The sequence below is a fragment of the Astyanax mexicanus genome, chromosome 11 (genome assembly GCF_023375975.1).
Source record: "Astyanax mexicanus isolate ESR-SI-001 chromosome 11, AstMex3_surface, whole genome shotgun sequence".
Classification (NCBI taxonomy): domain Eukaryota; kingdom Metazoa; phylum Chordata; class Actinopteri; order Characiformes; family Acestrorhamphidae; genus Astyanax; species Astyanax mexicanus.
Window position 1 is genome coordinate 29,805,837 of NC_064418.1, and position 19,034 is coordinate 29,824,870.

Sequence of the window (19,034 nt, forward strand, 5' to 3'; positions counted from 1 at the left end):
TTATTTTGATCAGGCTTATTTTAATCAGAACTTTATTTTATAAAACCTAAAAAAAAATAATTCAACAAATGACTGTTTAGATTTTTTATTATCTTCAGTGAAACAACAAAATTGTTGACCGAAGTTAACAACAAATGCAGTTGAGTAAACAATGTATGTTGCTTAAAGGAGAACTCCAGTGTAATATGGACTTTGAGTGTAGTAAAACATGATAAAAAGTACTTACCTTTGTTAAATACCACATCGCCCCTCACCTACAACTTTCTGAGATCCAGTAATCCAGTAATCTTTACAACGGACACTTCGGGGCATATTTTGGTTCTTGTGCACTTTTAAAGTTATTAATGGCTCGTTTTATTTGTCAGGGCTCTCCGGATTCTACTTTGAGCCTGGATAACAGTGTAAAAAGCGATTTACTGGGGCAAAATATGCCCCAAAGCGGACGTTGTAGAGTGCTGGACAAAAAGCACCAAATTACTGGATCTCAAAAAGCTGTGGGAGAGCAGAAGTGGGCTATTCAACAAAGGTTAGTACTTTTAATCATGTTTAACTACACCTAAAGTCAAATTTACACCAGAGTTCTCCTTTAAACAAAGGAAGTTTAGTAACAGAAAATAGTTTCTCTCTCTCTTGAGCCTGAGTCCAGACATTTAACCTATATATAAGAAATAACTGTACACCTAAACAAAAGGTGGTCTGGGGGAATGACTACACATGGATGATGACTGAAGGTGGGCTGGACATGCTCAATATGCAAATACTGTAGTTGATGCCAGGAGCCAATTGGCAACATTCATGAACTGCATATGGAAACACTGTTCACTGCTGTGGCCACTGGTGTGGAAGACTGAGAAGCCCTGTAAAATGTGCAAAGACTTAAAACAACCTCTACATTGTGTAACACAATACTGTTTGTTCACGTAAAACGGAGACTCTTGTTGGCACAATATCAGGCCTGACATGGCTTTTGCTTCTTCATTAAAAAATGTGTCTCAGTGATTCAAAAAAATCCCAAACCAAGTGAACGGAATGTATTTGCCCTTTTTACAGTACACTGTAAAAAACAAAACTTGTTCTCCTTATTGTGATTTTTAAATCAGTTGAACAAGAAACATTGAATTGCACCATAAACTATAGTAAACTAACTCCCTCAACTGGCAATATTATGTTTCTTGTTAAAAGTTCACCTAACTAAATAACCTATGTTGGCAAAATTAACAAATTGTAGTTGAACCCTAGTTGAGGCCAAGCCAGCTACTCTGCACATGCTCAGTTTTACTCTTTAGTTAAACCGGGTCTACTGGGCAAATCTGCAGGGGTTTTCACCTGATGTTAGCACACTATTAGCATATTGGGTGTGTATTCATCTTTCACTCACAAAGACTGTAAAAAAGATGGACGCCGTGTCGCTGTTCCCATTCATTCAATGAAAATGAAGCCAAAATCTTCCGCCATGTTGGCGATCCTGAAACCCGAGTCTGCGCAGTAGAGACCAGAGGAGGGAGAAAGACTGTGGAGAGACAGCCTACTCATTTAAATAACCCCGCCCCTGAGGGCTGCCTCGAGGCAGAGCGGAGCGGAGCAGAGCTGACGGTCTGTTATTGGTCCCACCCATAACCAGCCCTTTTACAATAACCACACCTTTATGAATAGAGCTGAATAACATTTTAAAAAACAAATTCTTTGGGAATATAAAAAATTGACAATATAAGCAGAGGTTACACAAGCTGTTGCATTTAAATAATGGAGGTAGAATTACAGTATATTAAAAAAAAACGTGCCATTTGCCATTGAAACCTATGGGGATGGGTGGGGTTACACAGCTTTCTGCAGCCTAGGAGCGCCCGACCTGTGGTGGCTTCACTTTTGAGAGACGATGCTCTGTCCAGCTATACACGGTCTATGCTCACTCACCATCAGTGTGTAGTCATTCCCCACAGGCTGCTGCCTTCTCTTTGGGATTTATGTAATGTATATCTATGTAATGTATATCTGTTATATAATAGTTAAATACATGGCCTCAGTGTTAAAGGATGTAGGAGCAAGTTACTATGTTTCGTGCTGCTCAGTGTGAGTATATGCTAGCTGCGTCCATCTGGTCGTATTTGCTATACTGCATGCTTATATGACTGACAATAAGACATAAACTTGATAGTCATAAATTCTCAGTTGCTAACTTAAATCAAAACCAATAATTATAAAGTTGTGCTCATTATGTGATTTTGATTAATGTAAAACGTGTGTTTGTTTTAGTAAATCTTAAAGGATACTCAGCAGAACTTACAAAACACATTTCATAAAACCTAAATGAGGCCAACTAACAACACAAAGCGAATTATTAAGTTGGTGAGACTTAATAATTACGTTTTTTATATATATTGAGAAATATTGAAATATTGAGGTATCTCAACCTTTTAATTTTTACAGTGTATACACAACATTTATTCTCATGCCCAGCTAACAATTTTTATGTTAGTAGGACATTTTCTGAATGTTACAGTTAACATTCATTGAACGTTCAGTCTGTCAGGTTGTCAAGACGAGGAAGGCAGGAAGACGAGGAGGCGGACGCATACGCAGGTAATACTGAATTTATTAAATAAATAACAAAGAAACAAACCAAATCAACTGAGGGGTAATAATAACAAATAAACCAATCAACAAACAAAAGAACAAAGAAACAAACTAAGGCAAACGAGAGACTAGAAGAAACAAACAAGGTAAGGTAACTGAGAAAACAAACAAGGAACATAAACAGGAAATTAACAAGGAAATAAACAAGAAATAAGCAAGAGCTGATAACTGAGAAACGGAAACGCGGGGCCGACAAGACAACATGGGTAAGTGCAAAGACCGACGAGGACAAAGTGACACATGAGGACTATATATACAAACAGGAAACACACACTATAGACGAACACCTGGGGTAAGGGCGGAGCTACAAATGGGACACATGTGATGGAAAATTACTGGGGAAGAAACACAGAGGAGCACGGGTCACGTGGGGATAACACACAGAGACATGAGAACAGACAGGAAACAGGGCACGGATGTGGCACAGGTGTTCTGCATGTTTTTAGTATGTTTTTATTAAGCATTTTAAAATGTTCTGGTAACATTGCTGCAACGTCGCATGTGTCAGATTTAAATTCCAGTTTTGGGATCATTGTTACTTTTAATGTTTCTGTAATGTTAGTATATGTAGAGAGAAATGTTCTAATAACATTGTAATGCAAACCATTACCATCAAAACATTCCTGTAACAATATATCTGTAATGCTACAGGATAATCCTCCTGAAACCTTCTCAAAATGTTCTTATACCAATACACATTATAAACAATACACATTCTTATAACGTTCTTTGTTAGCTAGATAAGAGTTTATTCAAGTAAGAGTTATTGTATTTCACACAAGCTTGTAAGTAAGTTAGAAACTGGTCGTCTGGCGAAGGATGTTCTGACTGAATTTTGTGAATTGTACATTTTTATTAGTGAAGTCACTGAACAGAACCGTCTCTGAATGAACGTGTTTTGTTGGCAGGGCTGAAAATAAACACCAGTCAGATAGAGGTAGAGATAGGAAGCACAGATCGAGGATCAATAGAGCTGCATTTGGATCTGGTCAATACTTTGCCAAAGGACAAATACCCTTTTAGAGGACCACAATCATTTCACAGACACATCATACACACTCCCCACAATGTTATTAGACAGACAGAGGGGATACTGTTATAATTATTATTTTTATAAATATTCTAATGCCATTGCAATGTCAGTTTAACAATTTTTCAAAAAAATCTATTTTGGATTTCTAATTTCTAATTTACATCACCTGTTTGAACTATAGAGTACTATAGAGAATCAGTACTACAAAGAATTTTACATTTTAAATTGTTCACACCAGAGACTGTAAAAAAGATGGACGCCGTGTCGCTGTTGCAATTCATTTAATAAAAATGAAGCCAAAATCTTCCGCCGTGTTGGCGATCTTGAAACCTGAGTCTTCGCAGTAGAGACCAGAGGAGGGAAAAAGACTGTGGAGAGACAGCCTACTCATTTAAATAACCCCGCCCCTGAGGGCTGCCTCGAGGTCACAGGCTGCAGAGCGTAGCGGGGCGGAGCGGAGTTGACGGTCTGTTATTGGTCCCGCCCATAACCAGCCCTTTTACAATAACCACACCTTTATGAATAGAGCTGAATAACATTTTAAAAAACGTATTCTGTGAGGATATAAAAAAATTGACAATATAAGCAGAGGTTACACTAGCTGTTGCATTTAAATAATGGAGGTAGAATTGCAGTATATTGGAAAAAACATGATTGAAAGTTTTCTGTTTTGCCATTGTAACCTATGGGGATGGGTGGGGTTACACAGCTTTCTGCCACCGAACAGCAGGGGGCGCCCGACCTGTGGTAGCTTTACTTTTGAGAGACGATGCTCTGTCCAGATATACACAGTCTATAGTTCATACAATCTGCACACAAATGGACCGTGCTACATCTTCACTCTTCACACTAAACTAAAACGTGTGTGTAATTGTGCTTATGTAACATGCTGTACTTATGTGCAATATATTTTGTAGCATGGAAAATACAAAAATCCATCAGATCTTGAGTGGATAAGGTTATAATTGTTTCTAAAGCACTTGATGTTCGTTCAATGAGCTCCATTTTCTCACTTCATTTCAGTGATGAAGCACCGCTGAGCGGAAAGAAATACCTGAATCGGCCCATTATTCAGGTCATTTGCCCGCTCTTTATGTCTGAGTAAACTGCTCAATAGATAATCCATTTCACCAGGTTTCTCTCCTCAACTGTAGTGATGATAAATGCTTCTGTTTACACGAGAAGAGGAGAAAAGGAGAGAGAGAGAAGTTTACAGCAGGTACAACACACCAGCTTCTATTTATAAAGTGCTCATACTGTAGGTGTGTGAGACTGTGTGATAGTGAGAGTGTGAAAGAAGGACAGAGAGGGAGAGAAAAGTGTGATAAATGGAAAAGGGAGGGCAAGGAATAAGAGAGAGAGAAAGCATAAGTGAGAAAAAGACCAGGGGCAAGTGCAGGAAGGAGATTCTAACTCTTAATATGAATCTATTATAAGTTCAGTGTTACTTTTCCATTACAGAAATATGGAAGAAGATGACACTTGAATATTTTAAGAATTTTAAAAAGAGTGATGTGTAGAGACTGAGACATTTCTTTCATATTGATGCGAAGTATAAACATTAGGATTGTAAGATAAAATGTGTTTTTATCAGTATTGACAGAAATGTGTTTAAAATGCAGTGCCCATGCTGCTTACATGACATAACAAGACTGGAGGTAGAGTGAGGCAGAGTAAGGTAAAGTAAAGTTGAGTAAGGTCGGCGAGACGGAGAGAGAGGAAGGGTGAGGAAGAGTGAAGTTGAGCAAGGTAGAGATCCACAGTTAACGCACACAACAAACTACTTCTTAGATTACGAAAAACAAGTGCAGCCTAGATAAGTGCTGATATGCACTTATTCATATCTAAAAAAATCATTCACATTGATATTGGAATATTTTTATATTTTTGTCCATATCATATACCCCTATTTCACATCATTTACACACATGACATAATGCTCTTTCAACTGTGGTATCATCTCTTTTGTGCATAGCACTAAAAAAAAAAAAAAAAAAACAATAAACAAAAACAAGTGAAACATTTAAAGAGAATAACATTTACATGAAGGTTTAGTTTTATCAAATGCAGGGAAACACATACACACATGTACAATGATTCTAAAAAGAACCTACCTCTGGCATTATGACATTTGTGTGGTTGCATGTACCAAAAATAGTCAAAAGTGTTGTTTAACCATTTTCTAGCCTGTATTTTTATTATAGAATATAAGAGAGTGTTTTTTTCTTACAGTGTGTTTACTGTAGTCATGGGACAGGATGGGACAGATCATTTTCAATGTTACTGTTGCTTCTTATCAATAGTGTTTTTTTCACCCCCTTTTCCAATATGCACGTCTCATTAAAAAAACACTATTTAAAAGTGCAGCGTAAAATTGTCAGTGTTCTGTTTTAAAGCAGCTTCACGCTGCGCAGATACTGTATGTATGTGGTAGTATGTTTGTGCCTGTGTGAAACCAAACCAAACAGAGGGAGAAAACACTCTTAGTAAACAAATTCATCAACTGATCCCGGACCATAGAAACAAACTACAGGTGTAAAAACATTTTTTTAATACTCAGCTAATTAAGTTCTAATTAAAAAATTCTAACAAACAAGCTTAGATGTTGACTTTATCTTGACTTTATCTCTCCTAAAATATACAAGTATATATTAGTATTTTAATTGACACCACTAATATAAATATAATTGTTTTTTACATTTCTTACATTCATTCTTTTATTTACATTTAAATATCCACTATAACAATTTGTGTCTTCAGAAGAACAAAAGTGATTAATCGCTGTTAATCCAGAATATTGACTACATTTATTAATCGACTGACACCACTACTTTAAATATATAACACCTAAATTCAGTCTGAAGATTTTCAGCAAATATATTGAAGTGAGTCTGCTTTATAACCCATTTTTTTTGCTTTGAGATGTTCTATAATTCAAGCCCCATATGTGCCCATGTTCTCCACGGTCTCTCTCTTTGCTAAAAATGGTCAAAGCAGCTGGCAACAATGGCACAGCGATAGACCTTACAAGACCACCATGTGCCTGTGTACAATACAGAGAATTTTGGAAGGCTTTGAACCCAGCATTAGGCTCAGCTCAAACCTCAGGGATGATAACCAATTACATGAAAATTGCTTTTTCTTTCCCCACATATCCGCTTGTGCCATGTCATCCTGCTCTGTCTCTTTTACCAGTGTGAAAGAGCGCCTCATTTTCAGCCATTAAAGCTTCTAATGGCTTATCATTTGAAAGTGAAGAACTGGCAGCTCCTCATAATGATTAGCTGATGTTCCATATTAAACATAAAAAATATTGGACACCATGCAAAAAATATATTATGTTAAAGACTGATGTTCAGTTCCTCAAAATTCTCCCCACATTTTTTTTTATGTTCTTCTTACTATACCCAGCAGCAACACCGGAACATAAGGTTAAAAATTCCACTCAGCGCAGGCTTGTTTGAAGTCAAACAGAACTGGGTGGCATTGTGAGGGTGCTATATTTCAGGCACAAAAATGAATCTCAATCCTCACGGGGTGAAAGAAATAAATTTTTCGGGGTAAACTGGAACATGTGGCCAATTAAAGCAGCATGACGAATGACCATGGCAACACAGAGACAGACAGATTTTTACCAGCTACCTGCAGAGAGTTTATAAATAGATCCTGTGTCGGACGCAATATTGTTTTCGCCCGCTCAGAGTCAGCTGTGTACTGTACCATGGGAGGCTGCACTGATTGATTTCCCTTGTGTTACAAATGTCAGAAGTTTGGCTCGTATAATATTTCTCCGCTCATGATGCAGTCGAACAATTAGACCCTTCCTCATTTATTATTTAAGCAGCAGCCTCATAATAACATGTAAACAAAAATAACTGCCCGAGTCATTAACCTAATGGTTTCACTTAATTTGCATGCAATTTAAATAAAACACCTACCAAGACAATAGAATACAACAATAAAACAAATTAAAATATTTTTACCTTTTAATAAAAATAAAAAAAACTTTTGATACGATCAATCACTAAAGAGATTCGTACAGATCACTATAAAACCTGCTTCTTAATTAAATATTTGAGTTAACATACAATACTGGGATCACCTAAGCCAAACTAACTAGTAAATTGAAAATTTACTAAAAAAAAATTAAGACCACTTAAAAACGATGATTTTCTTTGAAAAATTGATAACCTCCGGAATATAATCAAGAGGAAGATGGATAATCATAAGCCATCAAACAAAGCTGACCTGCTTGAATTTTGCACCAGGAGTGGCCTAAATTCATCCAAAAGCAGTATGCAAAACTGGAGGAGGAGAACATGCCAAAATGCATGAAAACTGTTATTAAAAACCAGGGTTATTCCACCAAATATTGCATTCTGAACTCATAAAACTTTTAGTTTTTTTACTATTTGAGGTCTGAAAGGTATACTGCATATTTTTTGTAATTTCAGCCATTTTCATTTCTGCAAAATAAATGCTCTAATGACAATATTTTTATTTGGAATTTAGGAGAAATGTTGAAGCGTAGTTTATAGAATAAAACAACAATGTTAATTTTACTTAAACATATACCTATAAATAGTGGTCTCTTAATTTTTTTCCAGAGCTGTATATCTTCTATGGTGTCATTCAAACCCCTTTATTCTACCTTTATTCTCAAGATTGTATAATTAATAATAAGAAGTTTATGCACTGTTTGCATGCACTGTCTTGCCTATTGACTCCAGCTAAAAAGCCAGCACCACCATGCCAACAAACTGTTTGCAGAATTGAGCAGAAAAAAAAATTAAGAGCATAAAATGTATTAACACTCTATATTTTTCACTCTGAGCAAATCCTGTAGTCTGATTGATCTCAACTCTTTGGCCACAGAGATTGCAGGTGTGATTGATGTAAGAGGAAGAGACATACATACATCAAACAGAGCACCATACATAAAATATGGTGAGGGATATTTGATGCTTCTGTGTTGGAGAGAATCTGATGTGCTGGAAGTGATCCTGTATTGGTATTTATTTTTGGTATCACCTTATTTTTTTCTAAGGGCAAAATGCTACTATCAGGAGTATAAGGAGGTCTTTCAAGATGATTTTGAAGTAGATATGGGAGCATAAAAAGTACATATTTATATATCTGGCATAATAATAATATAAATAAATATACAATTATATTATGTAATTATTGTAAAACTACAGTTTCAAAATCATATTGATACATTTAACTGCAATTGGAAGCATCTCTGCTATTACAACTCTGGCCTGAATCTCTGATATGTTGCTAGATCATTGTCTTGCTGACTGTATGTATTTTATATCTTTTTCACTTTGAGCTGTATGGAAAACCTAAAGTGTCAAAATATGTTTTTATCTACTTTAGAACTTTAAACAGTATCTCACAAGTGAGTACACCTTTCACATTTTTGTAAAAATTGTACTTTTCATTGAACAACACTGAAGATTCTTTGATACAATGTAAAGTAGTCAGTGTACAGCTTGTTTAAGACACAGCCATTAATGTCTAAACCACTTCCAAGTGCACCCCGAAGTAAAATGGCCAAATTGTGCCAATGTCAATATTTTGTCAATAGGGATTAGGTCTGGAAACATGCTTGGCCGGTCCAGCATCTTCACCCTTAGTTTCTTAGGAAAGGCAGTGGTCAACAGGTCAAACTGCCCTGCGGTCTAGTTTCCAAAGGGAGGGGATTGTGCGCTGCTTCAGTATGTAAGGACATGTTGGCATTCATGGATCCCTCAATTAATGTAGCCCCCCACAGCCAGACCATGCTTAACTGTAGGCAAGACACACTTGTCTTTGTACTCTCCACCTGGTTGCTGACACACATATGTGCCACATTCTGAACCAAATAAGTTTTTTTGTCTAATCAGACCACAGGACATGGCTCCAGTAAGCCATGTCCTTTAATACAGTGTTTGGCGTTTGGTCTTAGTACTCACCCACCCCTTTTAACTCTGCAGCAATGCTGGCAGCACTCATGCATCTATTTTCAAAAGCCAACCTCAGAATATGCCGCTGAGCATGTGAACTCAACTTCTAAGGTTGACTATGGTGAGGCCTGTTCTGGATGTAACTTGTCCTGAAAAACTGCTATATTGTCTTGGCCACCATGCTGCAGCGTAGTTTTGTACAGCCTAAGCCATCTTTATGCAGAGCTACAATCCTTTTTATCAGATCCTCAGAGAGTTCTTTGCAATGAGGTGCCATGTTGACTACAGTGAAGGTTCTAGAGGGGCAACAGGGGCCAGTATCCCTCCCACAACACACTTGGACCCCCCTATGGTCCCCCAAGAATCTCTTCACGTCTACAAACATACAAGGAAAGCAGCACACTAAAGTAAATACTAATTTTACTTCTGCGTCAAACCTATGCCGTAGCCTGACGCACACCTCCCCAGAAATGTAACTGTGTGACGCATATATTATCATCATCATTATTATTGCTAAGCTTAGTTTATCCTTTCTCTTATTATTTAAATTTTTATTGTTCTTACTTTTTATTTACTTATTTTTATTCTATATTGATTTTGATTTTTGATTTTGATTTTTAGTCCATTATTATTCATTGTAGCATTTCTTATCACTCTTATAATTTTATTTTATCATTTACTTTTAATATTAAAACAATATTAAAATAATTATATAAAATAGCATATATTTTGTGTAATAAGTTTCATGATAACTACAAAAAAAGTCCCGCTCAGTTTAACCTCAGTCGGTGGCTGGTTCTGCGCATTGTGTGCGCATCGCGGAGGGCCGAAAGGCAGCGCTCTGTTTCCCTGAACTTTGGGTTTGAATGGAAGAGCCAATCAGAGGGCAGCTTATTGCGTGGTGGAGGAGAAGTTGGGCTGCTAATGTGGAGTCAACATGGTGAGTTAATGAATCCGCTGTGTGTAAAGTGCTGGATCGGGTTGGGTTTGGGGACAGTGAGCGGTACAGGGCTGGGTTCAGGGGTTTACTGTGCTGGGTTTGGGCTGGGTCGGGTCTCGGGGTCTCGGGCGGCGGGGTTATCTCAGTGTGTTGTGCTGAGAGTGGGTGAGTGTTAGCGGGCTGCGCTGAGCTGCGCTGTTCTCCGTCATTCTCCCCCGGCTGCTTCATTCAGCGCTCAGCGACCAGTTTATACTAATTTATATATAAACTACAGCGGTCCTGTAGCTCCAGTTTAGCGCTGCGCAGCGGGGCAGCACCTAGAGCCGTGTCTGCGCCCCGGTCTGTGTCCTCAAATCCTCAATATACACACAAAGAGAAGAGACTGAGCCCGGCTGTGGCTATAGCGAGCTAGCCGAGCTGTCTGTGAAAGTTCAGCTCCTTATTCTTCAGTGTATTTTATTCATATTTTTCCTAATTATTATTAGAGTAAATTTACCTTTTTATAAAGTAGCTAAGTTAGTCTGTTCTTCCACAGGTTACTGAGTTTAAAACTCTGACGTTACTGAGTGATTAGTTCAGCTAGCTGTTAGCTGGGTTAGCAGCCTAGCTTCGTTAGCTAGTTCTCTATTATAAACACATCACATCAGAGCATGGCTGGGCAGTTAATTTACCCAAGGGGCCACATAACATAATACACAGTGACATTTGTGTCATAGACCTTTTAAAAGATGTGTAAATGTCCCTACAGTACTCTGTCATTCAATTTAAACCCCTAAAATGCCTGGTACTGTAAACAGGCTACAGGTGTAGGTGATACAAAACCATTTTTACTGCAGTAAAGTAACTTATTTACATTCTGAAAATTTGAGGGCTTTGAAATCTCTTGTAGGACACTTTGAGAAGCTACCTGTTTTCTCTCTATTTCGCTTAATAATTCCAGATCAGTAACAGGAATTAAACCCTAATTTTGCATGTTTGAAAATAGACGTAAAAACTAGACGAACATAATGAAACTAGGGTTGGAGGACATAAACAGTTTGATTTGTATTCAGGAAAATATTGCTTTGGAAATGAAGTTTAGAAAACAGCCAATTTTATTATTTTATTCATTATATTTTGACATTAATAGATTTACTTATTGTTTTATATTTTTCTATTACAGTTACTATTGTGCTTTAGCTTTTTATGTAGTGCTTAAAAAAAAATCTTCAAGATTTACAATTGACAGGAGGTTAAACCCGTCAAGTTCATAAGTGACACTGAACATCCTGAGAGCATCACTACAGGACAGTGTGTGAAATCTGTGTTTTTTTCACCTCACCAGATTTAGCTGTTAGCTACCAAATTTAGGTAGCTTAGCTCATTTCAAAGTGTTCAAAGTTTTTACTTCTACAGGTCTGTTCCAACCAAGTTTAGATGTTACAATTAGGCAATAAACATGTGAAGCAGGTATAGGTATATATAACCTAAATACCGCTATTATATTATGTCATTATTTGACCAATATAAACACATTAACAGCAGTGAACAAAATGTTCATGTGTTTGCAGTAAAAAAAAAAAAACTCACTTAATACAAAGTACTATGTTTGTCTGCTATTTGGTCATAGTATAATAAACTGTTTTACTGTTTTTAGGCCTGTATTGGTATTTAACAAGTGTAGTAAAGTCTGGTTTAGTTTCTGAGGTGGATATGTTAAGGGCCTTCTATAGGAAAGCAAAGGGTCAGATGTGGCCCCTGGCCCTTAAAATGCCTAGGTCTGCATTACAGTCTCTGTCTAACATAGTTAGGCTAGCAAGCTAGGTAACAAATCACTTAGGGGTCTCGGGTGTAAAAAGTAGCTAATGAAAGTATCTAGCTAGAATGTTATAAATTGATGTAGCTGGTTATAAAGTTACCAGCAAATGTTATCTAGCTAACTCATTATAATATTGAATTATTATTATTATTATTATTATTATTATTATTATTATGTGTTTCCCACTAAATAAACATTTTGATGATGTGTTCCAGAAATTATTGGTAAATTATTGCTAAGTGGTTATTGTTATTTTTTTGCTGCATATTTTCCAATTTAACAGGATTTGTTTACACTCTATATAATTAAATGTACAGTTGGGTCATTTTTCTTTAAGCACTGATAAGGTCCTAATTAGATTATGTCAATATATTGAATAATAAGTTGATAACAGTCATTGTATATGGTTATAATATCAACAGCTGGACCTCATCCATCCATTTAAAATATGCCCAGGTGGGGCCTTTATGGGTAGCGTAACTCTGGCACCCAGAAAGTTTTAATGTTGACCCCACAAATGGATGTCCGTGATGGTGGCTCATCAGTGCATTGCACAAGCGGCTCATGTGAGATAAAGATGGGCTGTAACAATATGGATCGTTACACATGTACAGTCCCACTAATAGCCCATTCCCATCTGATATTCACCTAGCACTCAGTCCACCCATATGAGCCCCACATGAGCATGTTGGCTGTGCACCTCAAAGGCATGCACTGTGTTGTGTTGAGTTGTGGTCCACCATAAACATTTTAGTTTCAGGACTGAATTTTACTTCAAGCTTGCTGGTGCTGGATGTGTACTTTTCCTTTTTGCTGAGTTCTTGTTTTAAAGTCTCTGTTACATTAAAGGATAACAGTAACATACTCACCAGAAGTTTTTTAGAGCATCTGTTCCTCAGAGCTGCGGTGGTAATTGTATGGGCTCTCTTGTTCATGACAGTCCTCTGCTGATGGTAATAATGGCCCAAGCCAAGCACCACCTTTTCCTGGTGTCCCACCCTCAGGGATGCCACCGCCTTTTGTAAGTTGGTGTTGGAAAGCAGTTTCTTGTGTTTTGTTTTGTATTGCTAATCACAATTTGTAGCCTGAACTGTTTTTCCTAATGTGTTGCTTTGCTTCTCTCCAAGATGGGACCTCCGGGAATGCCGCCTCACTTCCCACCAATGGGAATGCCACCGATGGGCCAAAGGCCCCCTAACATGGCTCCCATGCCTCCAGGGATGATGCCCCCTATGATGCCCCCAATGGGAGGTCCTCCAATGGGTCAGGTAAGAAATTACATTTGAACAAGGGTCAAATCCTGTTTTGCCATTTGCAATATTACTGTCAAAAAGATGCAAATTTTATAAAAGGTCTTGCACTTTGAATTCTACTAAATCTACTGGAAAAAGACTAAGTTAATGTTTAATTAGTTAAATATGTACTAAGTCATTGTTTAGATGTGCAGACAAAGTCTATTATAAACTTAAAGGTACATTCTGTAGGAAATGAGAGCGAGCGTGTAAAACAGCTACAGCAGTCCAATTTCAAAACAACTAAGACACGAAGCTTACTCGGGTTGCCAAATTCAGGAGGCTAAATCTACACAATCTACACAAAGTTTAGACTGGTAGGAGAGACAGAGCAGACAGTACGATAGAGAGGAGAAATAAAGAAGTTGTAAACTCATCTAAAACCCGTATTTAGCTTTATATTAATTGTATGTTACACAAGGGAACTGTATGTTAAGCAAGGGAGCTATTGCTGTTCATGAGAGACAGCTAAGCTACATCAGCTGGGCTCTCCGCTAACCTTGCTAAGCTATCTCGCTCTCTCAGGTACCCTCTGCCTTGTTATCCCGGCTGAACACAGATCACTGATATGAATGTGAACACTTACATTTTTTAATTAATTTAAACACCAGTCCATAGGAAGCACATCTAGTGGTTGTGATAAATGACCTGACTAAATTAGCTAGCCAGTTAGCTTACCTGTTCAGGAGAAAAGTAGCAGCTCTGGGTCGGTCTTGTAGTCTTTTTAAACTTTTAAGTTTTCAAACTCCCTGCCAATATTTACTCTTGTTTTATTCCTTTTTTGGTCACTGAGCTTTTTTGAGACATGTTGAGGCTTTTTAGGCTGTGTAGCAGCTGAGGTTTAACTAAACCAGCCCTGCTTGCTAGCTTCCTTGCTGTAAGACCGGTCGTTCACTGTTGTTTATGTACTGGCAACCTCGGGGTGGAGATAATTGGGGAACGAGCAGCAGGCGGAGACAGGGGCCAAAACAAACACAGATACCGTGACTGACTGACTGAGTGTTCAAACACTGATGTATTTTTTTTTTTTTTTACATAATATAAATAAATAAATAAATATTTTCATGTTGGTCATCCACTGACCTTCAGATACCTCAGATATATAGAGGATACAGAAAAATAGCGGACACAGTGTTCTTGTGGATGTTCTGTTGCCAACACTAACTTTTTGCATCAGTAAGGATACAATTAAATGGTGTCTGCACTAATTTTACCCCTGCTTTTTTTGGTGTAAGGATGGGAAAAGACTTCTCCACCTTCAATTAGAAGGTGTTATAGTGGTTATAAGTGTTCGTTGGTACAGAGTGGTACTGAAAAGCTGCAGATAAAGAGCTCTGCTGCTTTTTTTCAGGGCACAATCTGTGACTTCACACTTTAAAACACTTTTCTCACAAACACACACACACACACACACTTGCACTGTCTTTCATCTCACACTGTGTATTAATACCCTGTGCCACGCTGGAGAGAAATTAGCAGCCCAGATGAATTTTTCATGAATCTCTTTTATTAGATGCCAGGCATGATGCCACCTATGATGCCCGGGATGATGATGCCACCGCGTATGCCAGCAGCAACTATGCAACCAACAGGACCGGTAAAGTAACCCCTGTCACATTCCCCACCAGCCAGAATCCTGGTTAAAAATAAATCCTGACAACTGTCTGCGCCTCTAGAATTAGCATAATGAACACTGTGTAAAGTGGCAAAATTTACCCATTTAGATCTGGCTGTCTATTTTTACACGTGATTCATATAATGAAAGATGCTATGTCTTCCACCTAAAGACATCTATTTGAATTCATATTTTTTTCTAAATGACTTTTAAAAGTTTGGTTATTTTAGGAAATATGTGTTTCTTTGGATGTAATTATTTTTGCATAATCATTAAAAAGTTGTGTAAGAAAATTAAATCAGTCACTGTTAATACATTTAAATATATTCATTCAGTATGATGGTTGCTTTTCATTTATTAACACCCTGTGGCAGTAATTTTATTATTCTTGTAGAAAAAAATATTTTAACCTATTAAAATATTGTCCCACAATACTAGAAATAGATTTTATTCCTTAAGGCAACAATGTACTACAAGGGATTTATTCTCTCTCTCTCTCTCTCTCTCTCTCTCTCTCTCTCTCTCTCTCTCTCTCTCTCTCTCTCTCTCTCTCTCTCTCTCTCTCTCTCTCTCTCTCTCTCTCTCTCTCTCTCTCTCTCTCTCTCTCTCTATATATATATATATATATATATATATATATATATATATATATATATATATATATATATATATATATATATATATATATATATATATTTCTGTATATTCAAATGCAGTGGAATTGTGTATAAATATAAACATCAAATTCATTTTTATACATGCGTTTAATCCAAGGTGACACCTTGCCATTAAGGGTTAATGCATGCACCTGCTTTCAGGTAATTATATGTTTACAGTATGGCACATGGCTGTCATTTATGGTGAAAATTAGGGATGCATTGGCATAAACTCAAGTTGCATTCGCAGCGTACACAGAGTACACAGTGTCGTTGCTTCAAAAGATTATTTAGGATGTGTGTTTTAGTTGCTAATAAATGTACTTATAAATAGTATACTGCAACAATTTGTCTAATACAGTGCACAGTAAATGTTCTCCTTACTGTACTTACAGTACAGCTCCTTACTTACTGTACTGTACCCTAGTCTGATAAACGTTAAATATTTACAGTACTGTGCACAAATCATAGGAGTCTTGAGCTTTTGGTTTGACCATTACCATAACAAAAATATACTAATATATTGTGTGGCTGTATTAGCTTGACAATTTTTCAAATCTGTTTTTGTGGAAGCGCTGTGTTTGTCTAATTATTTTTTCATTAAACTAAATGAGCCGAGCTTCTGGCTGAATTGAGAACATTCCAAATAGCGTGTGCTTCTGTCTGTTAGATCAGGATCTTGACTGAAAATTACACATTTTATGCTTTACCACATTTATTTTTAGTTTAAATCCGGTGTCATGAGTGATCAAAACAGCAGTAAAAGTATTTTGTTAAAAAAAAGGCTTTGTGCAGAACTGTTTATTACATTTATTACACTTACTTATCCAGAGTGTCATACAGAGTCTTGTTACAAAGTGAGGTGGATGCAGTGTTCTGCCCAAGGACTCTTATTGGTGTAGTGTGCTTGAATAAGACCCTAATCTTTCACTAGAAAGGAGATATTGTTAATACTTCATTGTATTACTTATTGACTTTGCTGAATTATTGTCTGTAATTGATTTAGTGCTTCCACAACATTTGAACCTGTTTAAGGTTACTGTCCTCCTTATAGATTATACGGGATTAGGACTGGGTATTGAAATTCGATACCAAAAAGGCACTGGACGAAATGTCTCGGTTCTACCGAGTAGTAGGTCTAAAAAATTTTTTTCAAAAAAAAAAATTCTGTGCCTGTTTTCAACACATTGCATGAAACATGCATAAATGCACCAAATTCAGAGAGTGCACACAGCAAGGTAAAAACAGCCCTGCCGGTGCCCTTACTCACACACATGGAGAGCGTGTGCAGAAACGAGGATCGTTCAAATTGTCACACACCGCTGCAGTGCTAAAAACACTTACACAATCCCGCTCTCTCTTTCTCTCTATCACTCTCATTTGTGCTCTTTCTCTCTCTTTCTCTCTTTCTCTCTCTCTCTCTCTCTCTCTCTCTCTATCTCTTGCTCTCATTCGTGCTGTCTCTCCCACTCATGCGCTATTTCTCTCTCACTCTCATTTGTGCTCTCTCTCTCTCTCACTTATTTTGTCTCTCATCTACTCACGCTCTCTCTCACTCAAACACTGCTTTTTGTAATTTAAAGTTTTTATTACACATTTCCTTCATACACTTTACAACAAACACAGGGCAAATCAATAGGTACATTTAAAAAATATATATAGTCAGGATTTAAGAGCATAAGTATAGTTGTCAGCATATCCATAGAGTCAGGTGTGACAAGGAACAAAATAATACAATTATAAGTGAATATAAAGGTAAATTAAATAAGTCAGGAGAAGATTGGGCAGCCGACGGGGTGTGGTATGCTTGTAATACACTTGTAGTTTTATTTGCTGCCATAGGTTTTGCCATGCTGTCTTTCTAGTTATGCCTTGTCCCAACATTCCAGCTAACATATTTTCATAAGAAGCAGTTTCTATCATTAAATTCAACCTTTCCTTTTACTTTGGTATCTTAGTTGATTTCCAATGTTTTAAAATTATTCTTGATGCGGTAATTAAACCGGTAATCAAGATTTTAATTCAACCTTACTTACATCTCAATTACTGCTTTTTGTATTATTTTTTGGGGGTTTTAATTTAGGAAAGGGCATCGAGAAAAAAATATGTTTGGGTATCGGTACCTGTACCAGTATCGAAAATTTAAAAACGATACCCAGCCCTATATGGGATCAGATATCTAGAACTGGGGCTGGGAGCCACTGCTCTGGGTAGAGAAGAGGGCTGTTGATGCCGCTCTGGCTCACAGTAGCATGTCAGGTTGAAAGCAGTTCAGATAATGATCTTGACTGTGTGTAAGAGGTAGCTTTTGACTATGCTGACAGTATGTCTGCTTGTTTTATGTTTCAAATGCCTCCTGTATCTGTATCTCTTGTGAAAATAGATTTCCTAAATATTCTTTTGTTTTCTTTCTTATAGCCTGGTGTTAGCCCGGCAGATAATGGTAAGATTGCCCAACTGACCTTGTAAGTAAAATTAAATAATTTCTGAAAAAATTATTCTTAATTTTTGTTTTTTCATTTTTATTTCACTTTTAGCAAATGCTGCTCCAGGAACTACTGTAAGTACCAATAAAATCTCTCAAATAAATAAAGCACTGGTTTGCAGTTTGTCCTTTTTTCACCCCTTAACCACAATTTTCCACTTGTTACTATTTTTGCAGAGTGCAGCAGCAAATGACTCTTCCCCAGATGACCAGCCTAAAAAGGTCAGAATACTGGGTTGCTACTTTATCAGCATTAATGTAGCCAGACTTAAATGTGATTAAAACAAACATACATTTAGTTTCAAGTGTTTTGTTTTAGCTGGTTGATGGAGCCACTTGTGACTCTTCTAACTGATTGCATGTGGACCCTTGCAGAAATCAGTGTGGACGGAGCACAAGTCTCTGGACGGCAAGACCTACTACTACAACACAGAGACCAAGCAGTCTACATGGGAGAAGCCAGATGAACTCAAATCACCCGCAGAGGTAAAGACAGGCCAAACTTTAGGCTGTCCTCAATCTCTCTCTGCTTCTCTTGTTTATCAGACCTTGTTAAATTTGTGTATATGTTGGTATGTCTTCAATACAACACACTTCTGTTAGGGGTATACGTGAATACTGATAAACTGAATG

The 19,034-nt window shown here is 37.2% G+C and overlaps 1 protein-coding gene across 2 annotated transcripts in view; it reads left to right on the forward strand.

Moving 5' to 3' along the window:
- The first annotated feature begins 10,424 nt into the window (after window positions 1–10,424).
- Window positions 10,425–19,034, forward strand: part of prpf40a (PRP40 pre-mRNA processing factor 40 homolog A) — a 29,767-nt gene continuing 21,157 nt past the window's right edge. The window contains exons 1-8 of one of the 2 annotated variants that reach the window (XM_022680374.2): window positions 10,510–10,555; window positions 13,294–13,374; window positions 13,481–13,621; window positions 15,159–15,242; window positions 18,335–18,359; window positions 18,454–18,476; window positions 18,579–18,623; window positions 18,777–18,887. In XM_022680374.2, the coding sequence (XP_022536095.2) occupies window positions 10,553–10,555; window positions 13,294–13,374; window positions 13,481–13,621; window positions 15,159–15,242; window positions 18,335–18,359; window positions 18,454–18,476; window positions 18,579–18,623; window positions 18,777–18,887 (513 nt within the window). In that variant the 5' untranslated portion in view covers window positions 10,510–10,552. Of the gene's footprint in view, window positions 10,556–13,293; window positions 13,375–13,480; window positions 13,622–15,158; window positions 15,243–18,334; window positions 18,360–18,453; window positions 18,477–18,578; window positions 18,624–18,776; window positions 18,888–19,034 lie in introns of both variants that reach the window. The other variant, XM_049485017.1, reaches the window with a different exon arrangement.